The sequence below is a fragment of the Typopeltis vanoorti genome, chromosome 2 (assembly GCF_054136105.1).
Source record: "Typopeltis vanoorti isolate ZY-2024b chromosome 2, IOZ_Tvanoo_1.0, whole genome shotgun sequence".
Lineage (NCBI taxonomy): Eukaryota > Metazoa > Arthropoda > Arachnida > Uropygi > Thelyphonidae > Typopeltis > Typopeltis vanoorti.
The window spans coordinates 172264197-172280402 of record NC_143550.1 but is presented as its reverse complement, the minus strand read 5'-3'; the positions used below and the strand labels follow the sequence as shown (position 1 = coordinate 172280402).

Genomic DNA, 16206 nt, shown 5'->3' with positions numbered 1-16206 from the left:
TTCCTTCGCAAAACAGATGAATCGGTGCACAAGCTTTTTATCAATCTCAACCAGCCTTTTTTCTGTTTGCTGTGCCTCCCTTCAGTAACACAGTTTCTGAACTTAGGCAAACAAGTCTAAAACCTCAAACAACACCTTAATACTATCATCAAAATCCTCTCTTCCAAAATCCGAAACACTGGAAATTAAGCTCAAGCTACTCAATGATCAGTATCCCATCACAGTGCACCCTTGGATGCTAATGAACTCTGAAACCTAATTGCATCAATGATACAAGAGTCGATCGAGGCTAAAAACAACTCAATGACACTATTTTAAACTTTCTGACAGAAAATGGTAAATCATTAAAATAAGACATAAGCAAATTAGCAGGCGATTGCAACTTCAATCCCAGAAATATCGTCAGATGTCATCGTTTCAGATCCATAAATAAAAGAAAGGATCAAACAAACTTTCCACATCTCATGAAAGTGAACTGAGACACAGAAAAGCACACCCAAATTAACAACAGGATAAATAACAAGTTAAAGGACACCTGCCCCCAATTGTACATACGTGCTAGACCTGACTTAACATTTGCCCAGAGGGAACAAGGACACCATCTTCAAAGACAACTTGAAGAAAAATGCCAAAATGGAGACAACAGCTAGATCATCGACTACAAACAACTTAAATTAGTACAAAAATCAAGTGACACTACTAGCAGCCACCATAGAGACCAGTATACAGGCACTGCATAGGAAATGTGCAAGACCCTTACGGTCAAGTATATGTCCCACAGAACCTTGCACATCCACTTCACTAACATCCATGGCCTCAACTCTAACCTTAACAGTGTCCACTACTATCTTCAGTCCACCAAACCCCACATACTCTATTCAGCAGAAACTCAAATCTCACCTCCCTCAAGCACTATCCATCTCAACCTTCCAAACTACACAATGTTTAACTGCTTTTGACTCAATGGTGGCATCGGCACATATATCCATTCTGACATACCTTGCCAGAGAGCACCTAACCTAGAATCACCTAACTTTGACCTACTTTGGTTGAAAATATCCCTTCCCCACTCAGTAAAATTCATTTGCTGTCTCCATTGCTCTCCTAATGCCACCAACCACTCTGGGCTCTTTAATTTCCTCTCTTTAAAAATTGATTTTCTCCAGACCCACTCACCTAACAGTGAAATCATCCTCCAAGGAGATTTTAATGTCCATAACACCAACTGGCTTTCCTCCTACAGTTGTACAGATCTTGCAGGCAGAGATGCTGAAACATTTGCCATCACTAATGACCTTACACAAATTGTTCAATGATAACCAGAATACCAGAACCACTCCCCAAATACCTTAGATCTCTTCCTTACCAATAACCCTTCCAAATACACAGTGAATGTAGTGAGTCCCCCTAAGTAATTCTGACCACAATCTAGTGCTCATCTCCTCCCCACGCAACAACACTTACACAGCCACTTCCCCACAAGAGTAGTTTGGCATTATAACAGTGTCAAGTGGGACAGCCTCTGTGACTTTTATGCTTCATTCCCATGGTTGGACTATTGTTTCCGGTCTTCCAATCCAAACATATGCATTGAACGTGTCACCAAAGCATTCATCACTGGCATGGAAACATTATTCGTTCCCCACACTTCTATGAACTGCCATCAAAATAAGTAAACTCGAGTTAAAAGATCAACACACTTTATATTTAAATCAAAGGTTATAAAGCATGTAAGACAGAGTGACTGATAATTGGGATAGACAGCAAATGATATGGTGTTAAGCTAAAATTCCCTTCTGCCAGCTATTCATAAGATAATATAACTAACATTCTAATGTTATTCAGTTACTATAAATCTACAGTCCTAATCTCGTTATGTCAAATCAATCACATACAACACAAAGGACCTCTTCCAAACAATTCTTCTTATTCTCAAAAGGAGAATAACTATCTAATTAGGTCTGTCCACAAAGTTCTTTAGAATAATGTTCATAATTTACATTTACAAGTAATTTTCTCTCTTCTAAGGAATTCTAAACACAAAAACAGAGTAATTCTACTTTACCAAACCTTTTCAGACGTCTTTCAGCACCACGTGTACGTCTGGTTACCTCTTGTCTATTGGCTGTCCTTGCCAGCATAAGGGCTATGCTATCTTCATAATTACTGCTGATCATGGACTCAATTTTTTTGCATCTCAGGAAACATCTTTATTCCTCTCGATGGAACTCTTCAGCGAGGGCTCGATTCTGCTAGGGCTGGAAAATTTCACCTTCAGCTCTGCACAGAATCCTACAACCTTCTCAGGAAAGCTCGCCGTCCGACATCGCAGCACTGATGCTTCATCCCCCTTACTCGAACCACCGGCTAACTTCCAAACCAGGAAAAACGATAAGACAAGAGAGAACCGATATGGTGCTCATTCCCTTATATTCTTCGTTAGAGCACCCCTTTTTTGGAGTCCCCTTTGCACGACTTATATCTTTTCTCCCCTTAGGTTCATACTTGCTCTCCCCTTTGCTGTTATACTCTTGTATTCAATGAATTCGCGTCGACGTACTTTCCGCGTAAGCTACTGCCTCCGGCATTACACTGGACACATGCAGTTGTATACCTTCTATGAATTGTTACTTAATATCTATCTGGTGACTCACAATCATTCTATACAGCTAAAGTGAGGCTTAAATAATATTATCAAATTCCTCTTTTAAGACAATCTCTAATTCGATCTTGGTATGATCACAATAGATTAAAATACATGGTATATAAAATTAATGCAATTTTATACATATGTGAAGAAGTTTCACTTTAATCTCAGCTGATGTGCAGGTATTTCTCTTTATTTGTGTAGTTTAGTATGTTAAACCCTGAATGAATGATTTCTTTTCAAGATTCCTTCATTCGGGATCTAACAGTTTACTTGGATGCAAGATTTTCACTGGTAACATCATTATTGAGTCACTCATGGTATTATTATTATTATTATTCAGGCCTCCATGGAATCAAAAGACTCATCGTGGGAGGTCCTTCCTAAGAACATAAAGTCTGTCAAGACTCATCGAGGGGAGGTTCCCCCCTAAGAAACACAAAATCTATCATACCACTCCTTAAACTCATTGACCGTTCTCGCCCTCACCACTCTATCAGGCAATGCATTCCACGGCTCAACCACCCTCCATGCACAACTCTCTGATACCTATCAGACAGCCAATCCTGAATCCAGTTGACCAATCTGACATCCAGACCCATGTGTTGCAACTTAAATATCAGTTTATCATGTGGCACCCTGTCAAATGCCTTCGTTAAGTCTAAGAAAATTGCAGTATATGCCTTTCCCTCATCTAATGTTCTTGTAATTATTATAAAAGGCTAGCATATTGCTAAAACAAGAGCGCCCTTTCACAAATCCATGTTGACTCTCACAGATAACATTACCCTCACTGCCCAGTGCTGTATACGGTCCCTCACTACTTTCTCCAAGATCTTAACAACTACTGATGACACACAGACTGGTCTATAATTAGACAATTCCAGTCTGTTACCACCCTTATGCAATGGCACTATCTTACCTTCCTTCCATTCCCGGGCATCTTTGTCGAAGCCAGACTTTCATTGAAAAGCCAGGTTAAAGGCACTGTCAGTTCCCTAGCACATTAGATGCAGTTAATATTATTATTATTTTCCTGACCCCCATGAAGTCATAAGACTCATTGTGGGAGGTCAACACTGGTGAACACGAAGTCTATCATACCACTCCTTAAAACTATGCACAGTCTGTACATTCACCACCCTCTCAGACAATGCATTCCATGTTCCAACATTATTATTATAATATACCCCTAATAATAATAATATATGTTTCATTATTATAATATATAAGATATCACAACTTGTAGAAACATGTCAATATACATAATTTTAATCCTAATTCAATAAGTTGGCCTGTTATATGAAATAAGAGAACATATAATTATTTATATACCATCAATTATTAAATTCTTCTTGGGTCAAATAATGTAACAAAAAAAAAAAAAGAAACTGAATAATTTCTTCATAGAACATTTTATCAACATCTGAATTTTAAATAATGTGGAATCATAATGAGTGGAATATCACAAATTATCAAAATACAACTTCAAAAAAAGCAGTGCGATTTTCCTTAGAACTATAATATATTATGCTTTCAAAATTTAGAGTAAAAAAAAAAAAATGGAAAACATGCAGCAACAAAAATGGATGAATTTCCAGGTTCATGTTATTATTAAGAAAGCATTGCAAATCAGTAAAATGGATCAATGAGTAGGTTACCTGTCTGCTGAATATATTTTAGTTTTGTTTATAACTAGGTACATGTGTGATTAAAATACATGTCAGAAAGTTGCTTGCTGCATGAGGTAGCAAGTTCACAAACAAAGACCACTACCAATAATTTTATAGATTTTGTCTAAAGGTTTTAATCACAATTGAATCATCAAGGTGGTGATGTTACACAAGGTGAAAATCATCTAAATCACCTCAAGGAGTTTTGTTTATATCAGTTGTAAAGTGGATGGAAGTTTTTTTACTTGGATATGCTACCAATTATATATTTGGTTTAATCCTTTATCCAAGTGTAAGCAAACAAAGTTTGTGCCTGAAGTATTTTCAGGACTGGAACAACTCGCGGCAAAGGTGGTATAACTTCTCATCACTTGCCTTAGTATCCCATGATGCAGTGTTTCTCAAAGTGTGGTACGTGTATCACAGGGGTACGTGGCAATTTTTGGCTGTGCATCATGAATGCATGGAATCATTATTAAGAAAATTAGAATTATTTTAAACGTATATTTCTCAATAAATTATATATTATGTATGAATTCCCCTACTCAAATTGTGATAACTGCTTCATTTGAACAATTTGCAAATTAGCAGGAGATCACTCATGAATCTTCATTCAGCTTCATATATGAACGTACATTGTGAGCCTGCAACAACGCGAAGAGCGTACTATAGTGACTGATAAAAAAAAAAAATTAAAAAAGCAATTATACGAATCATTTGATGTAATTAAGCTGATATTAATTGATGTGCTTCATTATTTGATCATATTCGTATAACAACACATTTTTTGTTAGTTAAAATAACGAGTACTACTTTTACAGTGATATAATTGCTTTAATAATGTATGGAAGTTATAATACCTATAATGAATATAATTTTTTAGCTTTCAAATTCTTAAGTATGGATCATTGGTTAAAGATTAGATTTATAAAACGCACAAAAGAGAGCAATATAGCAGATAGAAGCAGCGTAGCAAGAAGAAAACGTTCCATTTCCATGTTCATATCTGTGCGAAGTTAGATTTTCGGCCCTTGTAGATATTAAGACCAAGAAGAGGAACCGCATTATAGATGTTGAACTGCATCTGAGATTGAAATTAACAACTATAGAGCCAAATTATGCTGAAATTTTATCCCACCCACCATAAGCAATTTCTCCTCTCATTGATGATAAATTATTTAAATTAAGTAAAAACTTATAGTATCTTTATGAATTTTGTTCTATTAAAAATAAATCACACTTTTTGTTTATGTGCACATCTTAATTCAAATAAAATAGCCATTTACAATGAAATATACTTTTTTATTTTTATTTATTTATTATTATTTTGATAAGGGGGGGTACTTGGTAATAATGAAAATTTAAGAAGAGGTACATGGATATCTGAGGTTTGAAAAACACTGCCATAATGCAAAGTGCCATTGCACATCTCCTTGCGGACATGTATAAGGGAAGGGTCGAAACCTAGACCAGTTTCGACCTTTATTGAGGTCTCATCAGTGGGAGCAAGACCCAGAGGTGGTGATACTAAGGTGGAAGTAATGAAGTCATATTTCCAGATGCTAGTTGCCAAAAGGCGTCCCACCTTATGATTAAAATTCTCTGGATTAGAGATAAGTTGATGGAAGTTTTTTCACTTGGCTATGCTACCAATTATATATTTGGTTTAATCCTTTATCCAAGTGTAAGCAAACAAAGTTTGCACCTGAATTATTTTCAAGTATTTCCAAGTGAAAAAACTTCCATCAACATGGAAGGGGACAATCGTTCGATGCTGTTAGCACATTCTCCCTCGATGAGTCTTTGGACTCCTGGAGGTGTCACATAATAATAATTATACATGTCCACAAGGAGATGTGCTTTGCATTATGGGATACTAAGGCAAGTTATGAGAAGTTATACCACGTTTGCCACGAGTTGCTCTTGTCCTGAAAATACTTCAGGTGCGAACTTCGTTTGCTTACATTTGGATAAAGGATTAAACCAAATATATAATTGGTAGCATAGCCAAGTGAAAAAACTTCCATCAACTTATCTCTAATCCAGAGAATTTTAATAATAACATGCGACACCTTTTGGCAACTGGTATATGGAAATATGACTTCTCCATTACTTCCGCCTCAGTATCACCACTTCTTGGTCTGGCTCTCACTGATGGGACCTTTCAGGTCCCATCAGTGGGAGCCAGAAAGGTTGAAACGGATCTAAGTAGTGACCCTTCCCTTAATGTATAGAATTATACATATCCGCAAGATGTGCTTTGCATTATGGGATACTAAGGCAAGTGATGAGAATTTATACCACCTTTGCCGTGAGTTGGCTCAGTCCTGAAAATACTTCAGGTGCAAACTTTGTTTGCTTACACTTGGATAAAGGATTAAACCAAATATATAATTGGCAATTGCAAAGTAATGGCTTTACTCACTTGGCCACTGAAAACTGATTACATATCGTTTTTGTACACATTCTGTATATGAAAAATTTATGGTGGGGGGGGTCTGGAAAGTTCTGATAAACACCTAGAACAAAATTGATATTAAAGCACTTGATATAACCACAAGAAAAGTGGTTATACGAGGCTGCTACTGGTATGTTCTTTCTTATGGTTACATCAGTTGCTTTAATATCATTTTTGTCTAGATGTTTATCAGAACTTTAGAGACCCTCCCTCCTCATATGTTGGCATTTTCACTTTACATAAAGTATATTATTAACATTATTAACAATGTGCATGAATAAATCAGAATTATAAAATATTTATTATGCTTTATATTCTCCCTACATATAATCCAAATAATGTTCTCCATTCACATATAGACACAGAGAAATATATAAAATATACTGCACTTCACTTAAAATTGCTATGATCATCATTTGCTATATTTAATATTGCTTCATGATTTAAATAAAACTCACCCAAAACATCGACTGCCACAGGATAATCATTAGTTGTAGACATTCTTAATATTGTCTTCACCAATGAATCCAATATGGTAGTTATTTCAACTTGTTTCTGAAATGTATAATTTATATAATAACTATTTAATGAATAATTGAACATTTTAAAATTTCTACTCAATAAAATGATTAAACAGAAATGCAAATACATTACAGTCAATTCTCAGCAATCTTAAAAGAACAAAGAAATGATGTAATACAATGAAAGGTTTGCTATGCAGAGTATCCTTCAACATGGCAATGTTAATGATGAAACGGAATGCTTCCTACAAGGAAAGATTGAAGATTAGGTGGTTTAAGAGAAAAAACAGAGAGAGAGAGAGAGAGAGAACATGAGATAAATGCATAAGTTGCTAAAATAATTTTATAAAACACATGCGGGTGAAATTTTATAATAAATGGCAGCACAGAAAAGAACAATGATTCACAATGTAGCAAGTGCACCACTACCTCCATCAACTCAGTGAATGAGATTAAGGGAAAGGTATGATGTATATTCTATGTATAATATTTATAATAAACTTCCATGAAGATGTTAACAAGTTAACAGCAATAAAATGCAAGATTGCAGCAGAGATGTTCCGGTAGTTTATTATAAGCAAGGTCATTATAACAGTAACAAAGGCACTATAACGAGAGAAAGCCAGTGTTCACTGATTTAAAATTTCTTCAAGCTTTGCATGAACAAACTATTATTATTAATCAGATTTATGATTTAAATTTAGATAATTAAATAACTATTATTATTATTATTAATATACAGGCACCACTATGGAATCCAAAGACTCAGCAGGAGACAAATCTATCCACACAATCCATCATGATTTCTCCTTGAACCCATTAACAGACAAAGCACTCGCAACTGATTCTCGCAACCAATTCCACTCATTCATAACTCTCCAAGCAAAAGATCTAGTAGTCACACCCCTACTAACCACACCTTTATTCAACTTGTTGAAAGTTTTTCCACTTGGTTATATTATAAATTAAAGATTCCAAGAAATTATATTCTTGGTTTCATCCTTTATCCAAGTGTAAGCAAACAAAGTTTGTGCATGAAGTAACTTCACGACAGGGCAACTCGTATATAGAAGCTAATGGCTTCACATCGATTGCCTTACTATCCCATAATGCAAAGCACATATCCTTACAGACATTCATAATGCTATGCATTATGGGAAGGGCCACTACCCAGATCAGATTTCACCTTTATTGAGGTGAAAAAGTAAAGAATTGTTCATCACAGGCCTAGAGTAGTTTGTGTAGGGGTGCAAGAGAGCTTGATAGTATTAAGAGAAAGAAAAGACAGATAGATAGCATGAGAGATAGAGAAAAGGCCTCAGCTGTTTTATATCATCATATAGCCAAAGGCTATCAGTTTACTTTTTTCGCCAATCTCATATAGATGAACAAACAAAAGATCAATTGAAACTGAAGTGCAAAGATGACTGATACCCAGGTGGTTAGCTCCATCTGGGACAACTGCCTTGAGTTGGCCTTCTCTGCCTAGGATTGCTCTCCAGTCATCCCTGCAACTGAATATAAGACCACATTGAATTAACCTCCCAACCGGCCGGTGTGGATGAAATATTCAACACTCCCTAGCTTTATTCATGGATCAAAACTTCATCGCCATTCTACCTTTTATCATGCCATTACCTTCCTCCGCCGTTAATCTCGTTACGGCTATTCCATAGCCATTAGTGGATTATCTGTTGCTGAGTAACCTTTGTGTCACCCCATCTTTACGTCTATTGTGTTGCTTAGAATTTCATTTACTGTCCTAAGTTATTTGACCTTTCTTGCCTCTAAAATGATTTATTGTGTCTCTTCCCAAAAATTGAAATGAATTTCACATATGCGAAAAAAATCAATCCTGAAATGACCACTGATCAGCTTTTGCAATGAATCTATTTAGTAAATTTGGTGTATTTTATTCTACAAATCAGTGCACCGGAAGAGTTGCACTGATTGTTCTTTCACTTTACTTATAATAATTGAATAATTTTTTTTCGAATTTCAGAATTTTCAAATGTTTGCTTTGAAAATATTATGTCAAATATTTATATTTTTAAATAATATTTATTGAAATAAATATGTCCTTTTGCTTTCGTTTCTAGCCAAATAGCATTATATGGATCATCACATTCCAGTTTTAGAAACGATTTTTTGTTATTCATAAAGACAAAATAAAAAAAAAATGTTAAAATGCTAAATTGCATTACTCGGTTTCCGATTGTGTGTCTTTTTGGTATCAAAAATTTATATCCAATGATATTTTAGCAGTGATTCTTCGCCTTGGTCTTTTATTTATTTATTTATTTATTTATTTGTATTATGCATATTACGATAACATCTAGTGCATAACCTCGTAGATATGTTGAAAATATAATGTGAAAAATATCATATATGGAATGATTCAACATTTTTGCTCATTTTGAAGATTTTCTAATGCTTCCACCCCCCCCCCTCCTTATTCTCTCCTGGAACTCAATTGCATAACTACTCTAAATTTCTATACAGGTTTGAAAGCTTTTCTAGACAGCATTCAAAATTAATTACTTCATTTTACCATTTTGACAATAGATATACGGCAATCAGATTGTATCGTGAAGCTTCTAATTCTGTTCTATTTATTTGCAATCTAAAACCAGCTGTTCTACTGTCCGCTGAAATTATGTGAAATTTTAGAAATAATATGCTATATTTTCACCATGCAAAACTGTTTATATGCATACCACACAAAAGAAAGTTCAGTAGTATTATTTGTGTTTGTTTTTCTTTAAAAAAATCTAAATATTACTTCTGCTGCTGGAAGCTATTTCTGAAATAATGTACGTCTTCTAAATACTTGGTAATATCCTCTTAGCTGGAGGAAAAGTTGAAGGCTTATTACTCTCAGTGCTATTGAGAAGAAAGGGGAGAACACTAAAGTCGCACTAAAGTGCCTCAGGCTGTAGTGCAGAATATGTCAAGAATGTCTTGTTTCCTTTTCGATTGTTGATTACCTATATCCTAACAGAAATACTGATATTTCGTTTACATGCTTATACATTATTTATGCCAAAATAATTGCTTAATTTATAATGATTAGTTTCACTTTTATTATCAAAAATTAGAAATTAAATCATACAATTATCTTGAAAAAGAGGATTTGAATTATTTTCAAAGAAAAGGTGCATATGCATTTCATAATTTTTTTTTTTTTGGGGGGGGGGGGTATAGACCTAATCAATCTGCGGATATTTCAGATAATTTATTTCTTTATTTCATAAATCGTTCGCAAGACAGCTGTTACAAACGTAAATCACTTGGGGAACATACCCATTCATTTTAGTGTAAAATAGTAGCAAAGGTTCAGTTACTTTAGATACGTAATCTAGAAGAAAATGTTATGTCTGCTGAGATTAGAATCTTACGTGAATAATTTTTCTGACATGATTTCTCTATTCGTTATAATGTAACCAATTTCCAGATTTTTTTCCCTCATGCAGACTCCGTGTTATATGCAGTGATTTCTTCTTTGTACTACAAGAAAAAAATCAGATAACAGAAGAAAAATATGTAGTATTTTCTTTTCCACTGGCTGAATTTACACTGTTCTTTTTTTGTGTTTTGAACAGAAAGTGCAAATGACTTTTTTCTTACTATTTTTGCCATAATAACATCTCATATAATTATAAGAGTGACATTTTACTGTTTTTCTCCCACACGAGAAACAGAAATAAGGTAGTAATAATATTGTTTGATTCTGCATATATATCTCCGAAACAAGAAATTTGGAGCCCATATCACATCAATGTTAAGTGTTGGCAAGGTGAAAATGTTCCCGTTATTATTTATATATTTCATTTATTAACTGGGGGGGGGGGGCATAGTCTATACTATATAACTAAAATCCAGTTAACCAGCATGGAACAAGAGAGTCCGTTTCTTGTTATAGGCAACTTGAGAGGCAGCTATGAACGGGAGATAATCCGATTAACCGTTCTCTTCAGCGTGAGGGTTTATCACACCTTCTAATGGACATGACAGTCAAATTGCACTTCTTATCCAGGTTCTTTAAACAGGTGGGCTGAAACATATCCAGATTTAGTTGGATGTCTATAGACGTCCTAGCCGGTAGGGAGGTTAAGAGGATGGAACTATTTAAAAAACCTCTCATAGCAAGAAATCTCTCATTTGATATCTCCTAGAATGCTTCTTTCTAAATACAAAAATCATCTGACTGAACAATAAAATTTCCACAATACAATGTTATAAAGCATTTAGATGTGATATTGCTGGTTTTCAAATCCATGTTTCTTTCTACTCTTCCATAAATGGTATTTTAATTCATTAATTATAAAAATCAAAATTCTCTTCCCATTGCTGACAGGTGGTGGGTATTGCAAAAAAATAACCTGTTCTGTTGTAAGTAATGGATAATTGATATCCATTACTTACAATTGAAAGTAATGGATAAATATAGGGCAAGAGGGCAGCTGTAGAATGCATGTTCTACTGTTTCCAGTCAGTAACAGATTGGATCTCAGATGTTAAAGTACCTCCATTTGATGGTATTGAAAGGTGGTCATATGCAATTCTCCAAGCAAGATCCCTCCTGTTAGGGTACTCTTGGAACTTCATCAAGTTATGAAACAAAATATTGTTATCAATACCCAACTGTGGAACTTCATGGAAAAAGAGATTAAAGATTTCTTTATACCAAATTTTACTTTTTTTAATAGAAAGAATGTCAATTCAAGAGTGTTTTAGCAGTCTCAGAGTTAAGCACAGAGTGTTGTAGTATTCAGGAACAATCTTAGCTTTTGGACCTTTATAATCATTAACTCCAAACAGGAGAAGATGAAAACCCAAGTAGTACCAGAGAAGGTCTGCACATGTGTGATTAGTCTGCAATATTTTTTTGGATTTTAGAAGCTATTGCTTAAATAGCAGAATTTTAAGACTGGAAGTCCAAATTCTCCATACTTTTTTGATAGTTGAAGAAATTCCTTTTTAACTTCTTGGTATCAATTGTACCAAAAATATTGCACAGGTTTACTATATAATTGCTTTTCTTCAGCTTCTGTGATGTCTGTAATATTTATTATGTACAACTGAGCAGGAAAGATTATGGTTTTGAGTACTATGGCTTTAGAAGAAAATGAAAGTGGCTCAAGTTTCCAGTCTTCTAAGGTTTCAATGTTCTTGAACTAGTAATAGTGGGTAAGTGCAGAAGGAAATTCCAAATATAACGAGGGGTTTCTCTCTTAGGGGTTAGTCCAAAAGAATGCCTCCAAGATCCCACTTTCCATAAACTTTTAATTTTGTCTTGTCTGCATTAGCAGTTAATCTACTGATCTTGCTGAATTTTTCCAAAATACCAAAAAATATATATATATGGACTCATTATCCTTCAAAGTGCCCACGGCTGTGGGAAAGGTGCCCAGGGAATGGAAGGAAGGTAAGATACTGCCATTGCATAAGGGTCGTAACAGACTGGAAGTGTCTAATTATAGGCCAGTTTGTGTGTCATCAGCAGTTGTTAAGATCTTGGAGAAAGCAGTGAGGGACCATATACAGCACTGGGCAGATGAGGATAATGTTATCTGTGAGAGTCAACATGGATTTGTGAAAGGGCACTCTTGTTTTAGCAATATGCTAGCCTTTTATAATAATTACAAGAACATTAGATGAGGGAAAGGCATATACTGCAATTTTCTTAGACTTAACGAAGGCATTTGACAGGGTGCCACATGATAATCTGATATTTAAGTTGCAGCACATGGGTCTGCATGTCAGATTCGTCAACTGGAATCAGGATTGGCTGTCAGATTGGGTATCAGAGAGTTGTGTATGGTGGAGCAGTTTCAAGGAGGCAGAGGGTTACAAGTGGGGTCCCACAGGGCTCAGTACTAGGACCTATATTGTTTAACCTTTATATCAATGACATTGCCAGTGGATTGCAAGGAGATATTCAGTTGTTTGCAGATGATGTGAAGCTGGGAAGGATTATTAGTAATAGTGCAGATGTGGTGGCCCTGCAAGACGATTTGAATAAGCTAGATAGATGGGCAAATGAATGGGGGTCTCGGTTTAATGCAGCAAAATGCAAGGTCTTGAGGTTTGGGAAACATCGATGGGATGCTGCATACTCTATGGGAGGAGTTATACTGGAGGAAGTAGGGGAGACAAGAGATCTGGGGTTGATGATTGATAGAAACCTGAAATTTAGGGGACATGTTGCAAAGGTGGTGAAGGTAGCACAGTGGATTGCTGCAATTATGAAAAGGACACTGACCTGCAGAGATAAAAGGGTTATCATTTTGTTGTATAAGTCTCTGATCAGACCACACTTCGATTATTGTTCTCAGATTTAGTCCCCAGGATTTGAAAGGGATAAATTAACTGCGGAAAGGATACAAAGACGGTTTCAGGACTGTACAAGGATAGTTATGATAATCGGCTGAGGGAATGTGGACTGCAGAGTTTGGTTGATAGAAGAAGGAGAGGTGATATGATTGAGACTTTTAAACTGTTGAGAGGTGATTACAGGGTTGACACTGGGGAGTTCTTTCGCTTGGTTGAACAGTGGAAAGGAGTGATGACAAGAGGCCATCCCTGGACGTTATGAAAGGAAACTGTGAGCAAGAGCATGAGGAGTGGTTTCTTTGCATGGAGGGTGGTTGAACCATGGAATGCATTGCCTGATGGACTGGTGAGAGCAAGAATGGTAAATGCGTTTAAGGAGTGGTATGATAGACTTTGTGTTTCTTAGGGGATACCTCCCCTCGAGGAGTCTTGACAGACTTTATGTTCTTAGGAAGGACCTTCCAGGATGAGTCTTTTGACTCCATGGAGGCCTGAATAATAATAATACCTTATTTTCCTTTACAGTTGAAGGAACAGTTATTCCTTGCACAGCATGTGTATTGTTGACTTCCTGTGAGAAAGGTTCACCTTTCTTACTGAAGTCTCACCAGTGAGATACAGACCCAGAAGTCATACCAAGGTTGAAATAATGCAGAAGTCATATTTCCATATACAAGTAGTCAAAAGGTGTCACACTTTATTATTAAAATGCACTGGATTAGAGAAAGATGTTGAAAAATTTTCCACTTCGTTATATTATTAATTAAAGATGCCAAGAAATTATATTATTGGTTTCATCCTTTATCCAAATGTAAGCAAACAAAGTTTGTGCATGAAGTAACTTCATGACAGGGTAACTCATACATAGAGGCTAATGACTTCACATTAATTTTGCCTTGGTAACCTGCGGATGAACCCATATTCTGTTCCCTCTAGTCAAGTGATAAAAGATTTCTCCAGCTTCAAAACTATAAAATCTTTTAAGCAACGTAAATGTTTCTATCATATCCTCTCTTTTTCTCCTATCAACCAACTTCTGCAATCCACGCATCCTCAATCTATTTTCATTGGGAACGTTGCACAGGCCACTCACATGCCTCTGAATCCTCTCCACCGCTTCCTCATCCCCAAGAAATCCAAAGGACCAGACATGAGCATAGTAGTCCAGATGTGGACATATCAAGGCCTTATAAAGAGGAATAACAACTTTCTTATCTCTACATGTTAATGTGTTTTTCAATAGGGTTAATCTTCCATAGTCATTCTTCCTCTCACTTGCCACATAATGAAAGAAGTCTTTGGGATTTTTTTTGGCCTGCTCAGCTAGATTCTTCTCATAATCAGATTTTGCCTTCCTTGCCATGGTGGTCACCTTTCTTGCCTGAGTCTTGTACTGTTCATGAGTCTGCTGGTCACCTTTCTCTTTACCTTCCACAGCATTTTATTCTTCTGTAGCTCATGCGTAATGATATTGCACATCCATCTAACTCCTATATGATTAACCCTCCTTAACCTAGGTATACAATTTAATATTGCTTTCTCTAGATAACTATATCCTATGCACTACTAACATCCTTACCCTGCAGTGTTTTACACCATAGTACAGATTTAAGATTCTTCCTAAGTTGGTCATAATCACCTGCTTTGTAGTTCCAAATATACCCCTTCTTGACAGAATATTCCTTGTGTTTTACAATCTCCCAAGTCAAGACCACATGGTCACTTCCACCAATAGAGGCAATGTGGTCACCTTGCTTATGAATAGCTCTTATGTTCCTTTGACTAAATCCAATACTCTCTCACCCCTAGTCTCCTCCATAACATGCTGCTTTAAGTAATTATCTCTTAGTAGGTGTGTTAATTCTATTTCCTTCATATGATCTATCTTCCTTTCAATCTATATCTCCAAAGTTGAAGTCTCCCATAGTAATCACTTGACTTGTACTCATTGTTCTAATTTGGCTATACATGTCGTTCAAATCATTTGTGGAACTCCCTGGTCTATAGTAACAACCAATTGTATATCTTTGTCTTACTGGCCTTAATCTCAAACCAGAGTGCTTTAAATGAACAGCTACTCTCCTACCTATCTACTATTCTATTTGGCTGCAATTCACCTGCTATCATGAGGAATACCCCTCTCCCCATCCCATCTTCTCTATCTTCCCTGAAAATACAAAACCCTTCACATTCTATCTCTGTGATCTCATCATTCACTGTTAACTAATGCCTATAACTTTTGGTGAGGTTGCACTAACCAATGCCAAAAACTCCTCCCTCTTGTTCCTGATACTTCTGGCATTAGCACACAGAAACTGCAGCATCCCAAATATAATCTACATTTAATTTGATATTTAGTAATCTTGATCAAAGACTAGAGACCACAGATATGAAGGTAAAAATAAAAATCAGAGGAGTGAACTGATGGCATTAGTGACAGAATCATATTAAAAATGAAGATATTAAAAAGGAACATGACATTTGTTAGTATTCAAGAATGTGTGAGCAGAGCTTATTTAAGGTGGTATGGCCACTTAAATAGAATAAGTGAGGAAAGGTTAGCCAAACCGG

At 35.8% G+C, this 16206-nt stretch overlaps 1 protein-coding gene across 1 annotated transcript in view; it reads right to left on the bottom strand.

The window, feature by feature from the left end:
- Window positions 1–16206, bottom strand: part of LOC150109672 (neurobeachin-like protein 1) — a 1254229-nt gene that overhangs the window by 1042773 nt on the left and 195250 nt on the right. The window contains exon 9 of the mRNA XM_090413954.1: window positions 7237–7333. Within this exon, the coding sequence (XP_090270080.1) occupies window positions 7237–7333 (97 nt within the window). The remainder of the gene's footprint in view (window positions 1–7236; window positions 7334–16206) is intronic.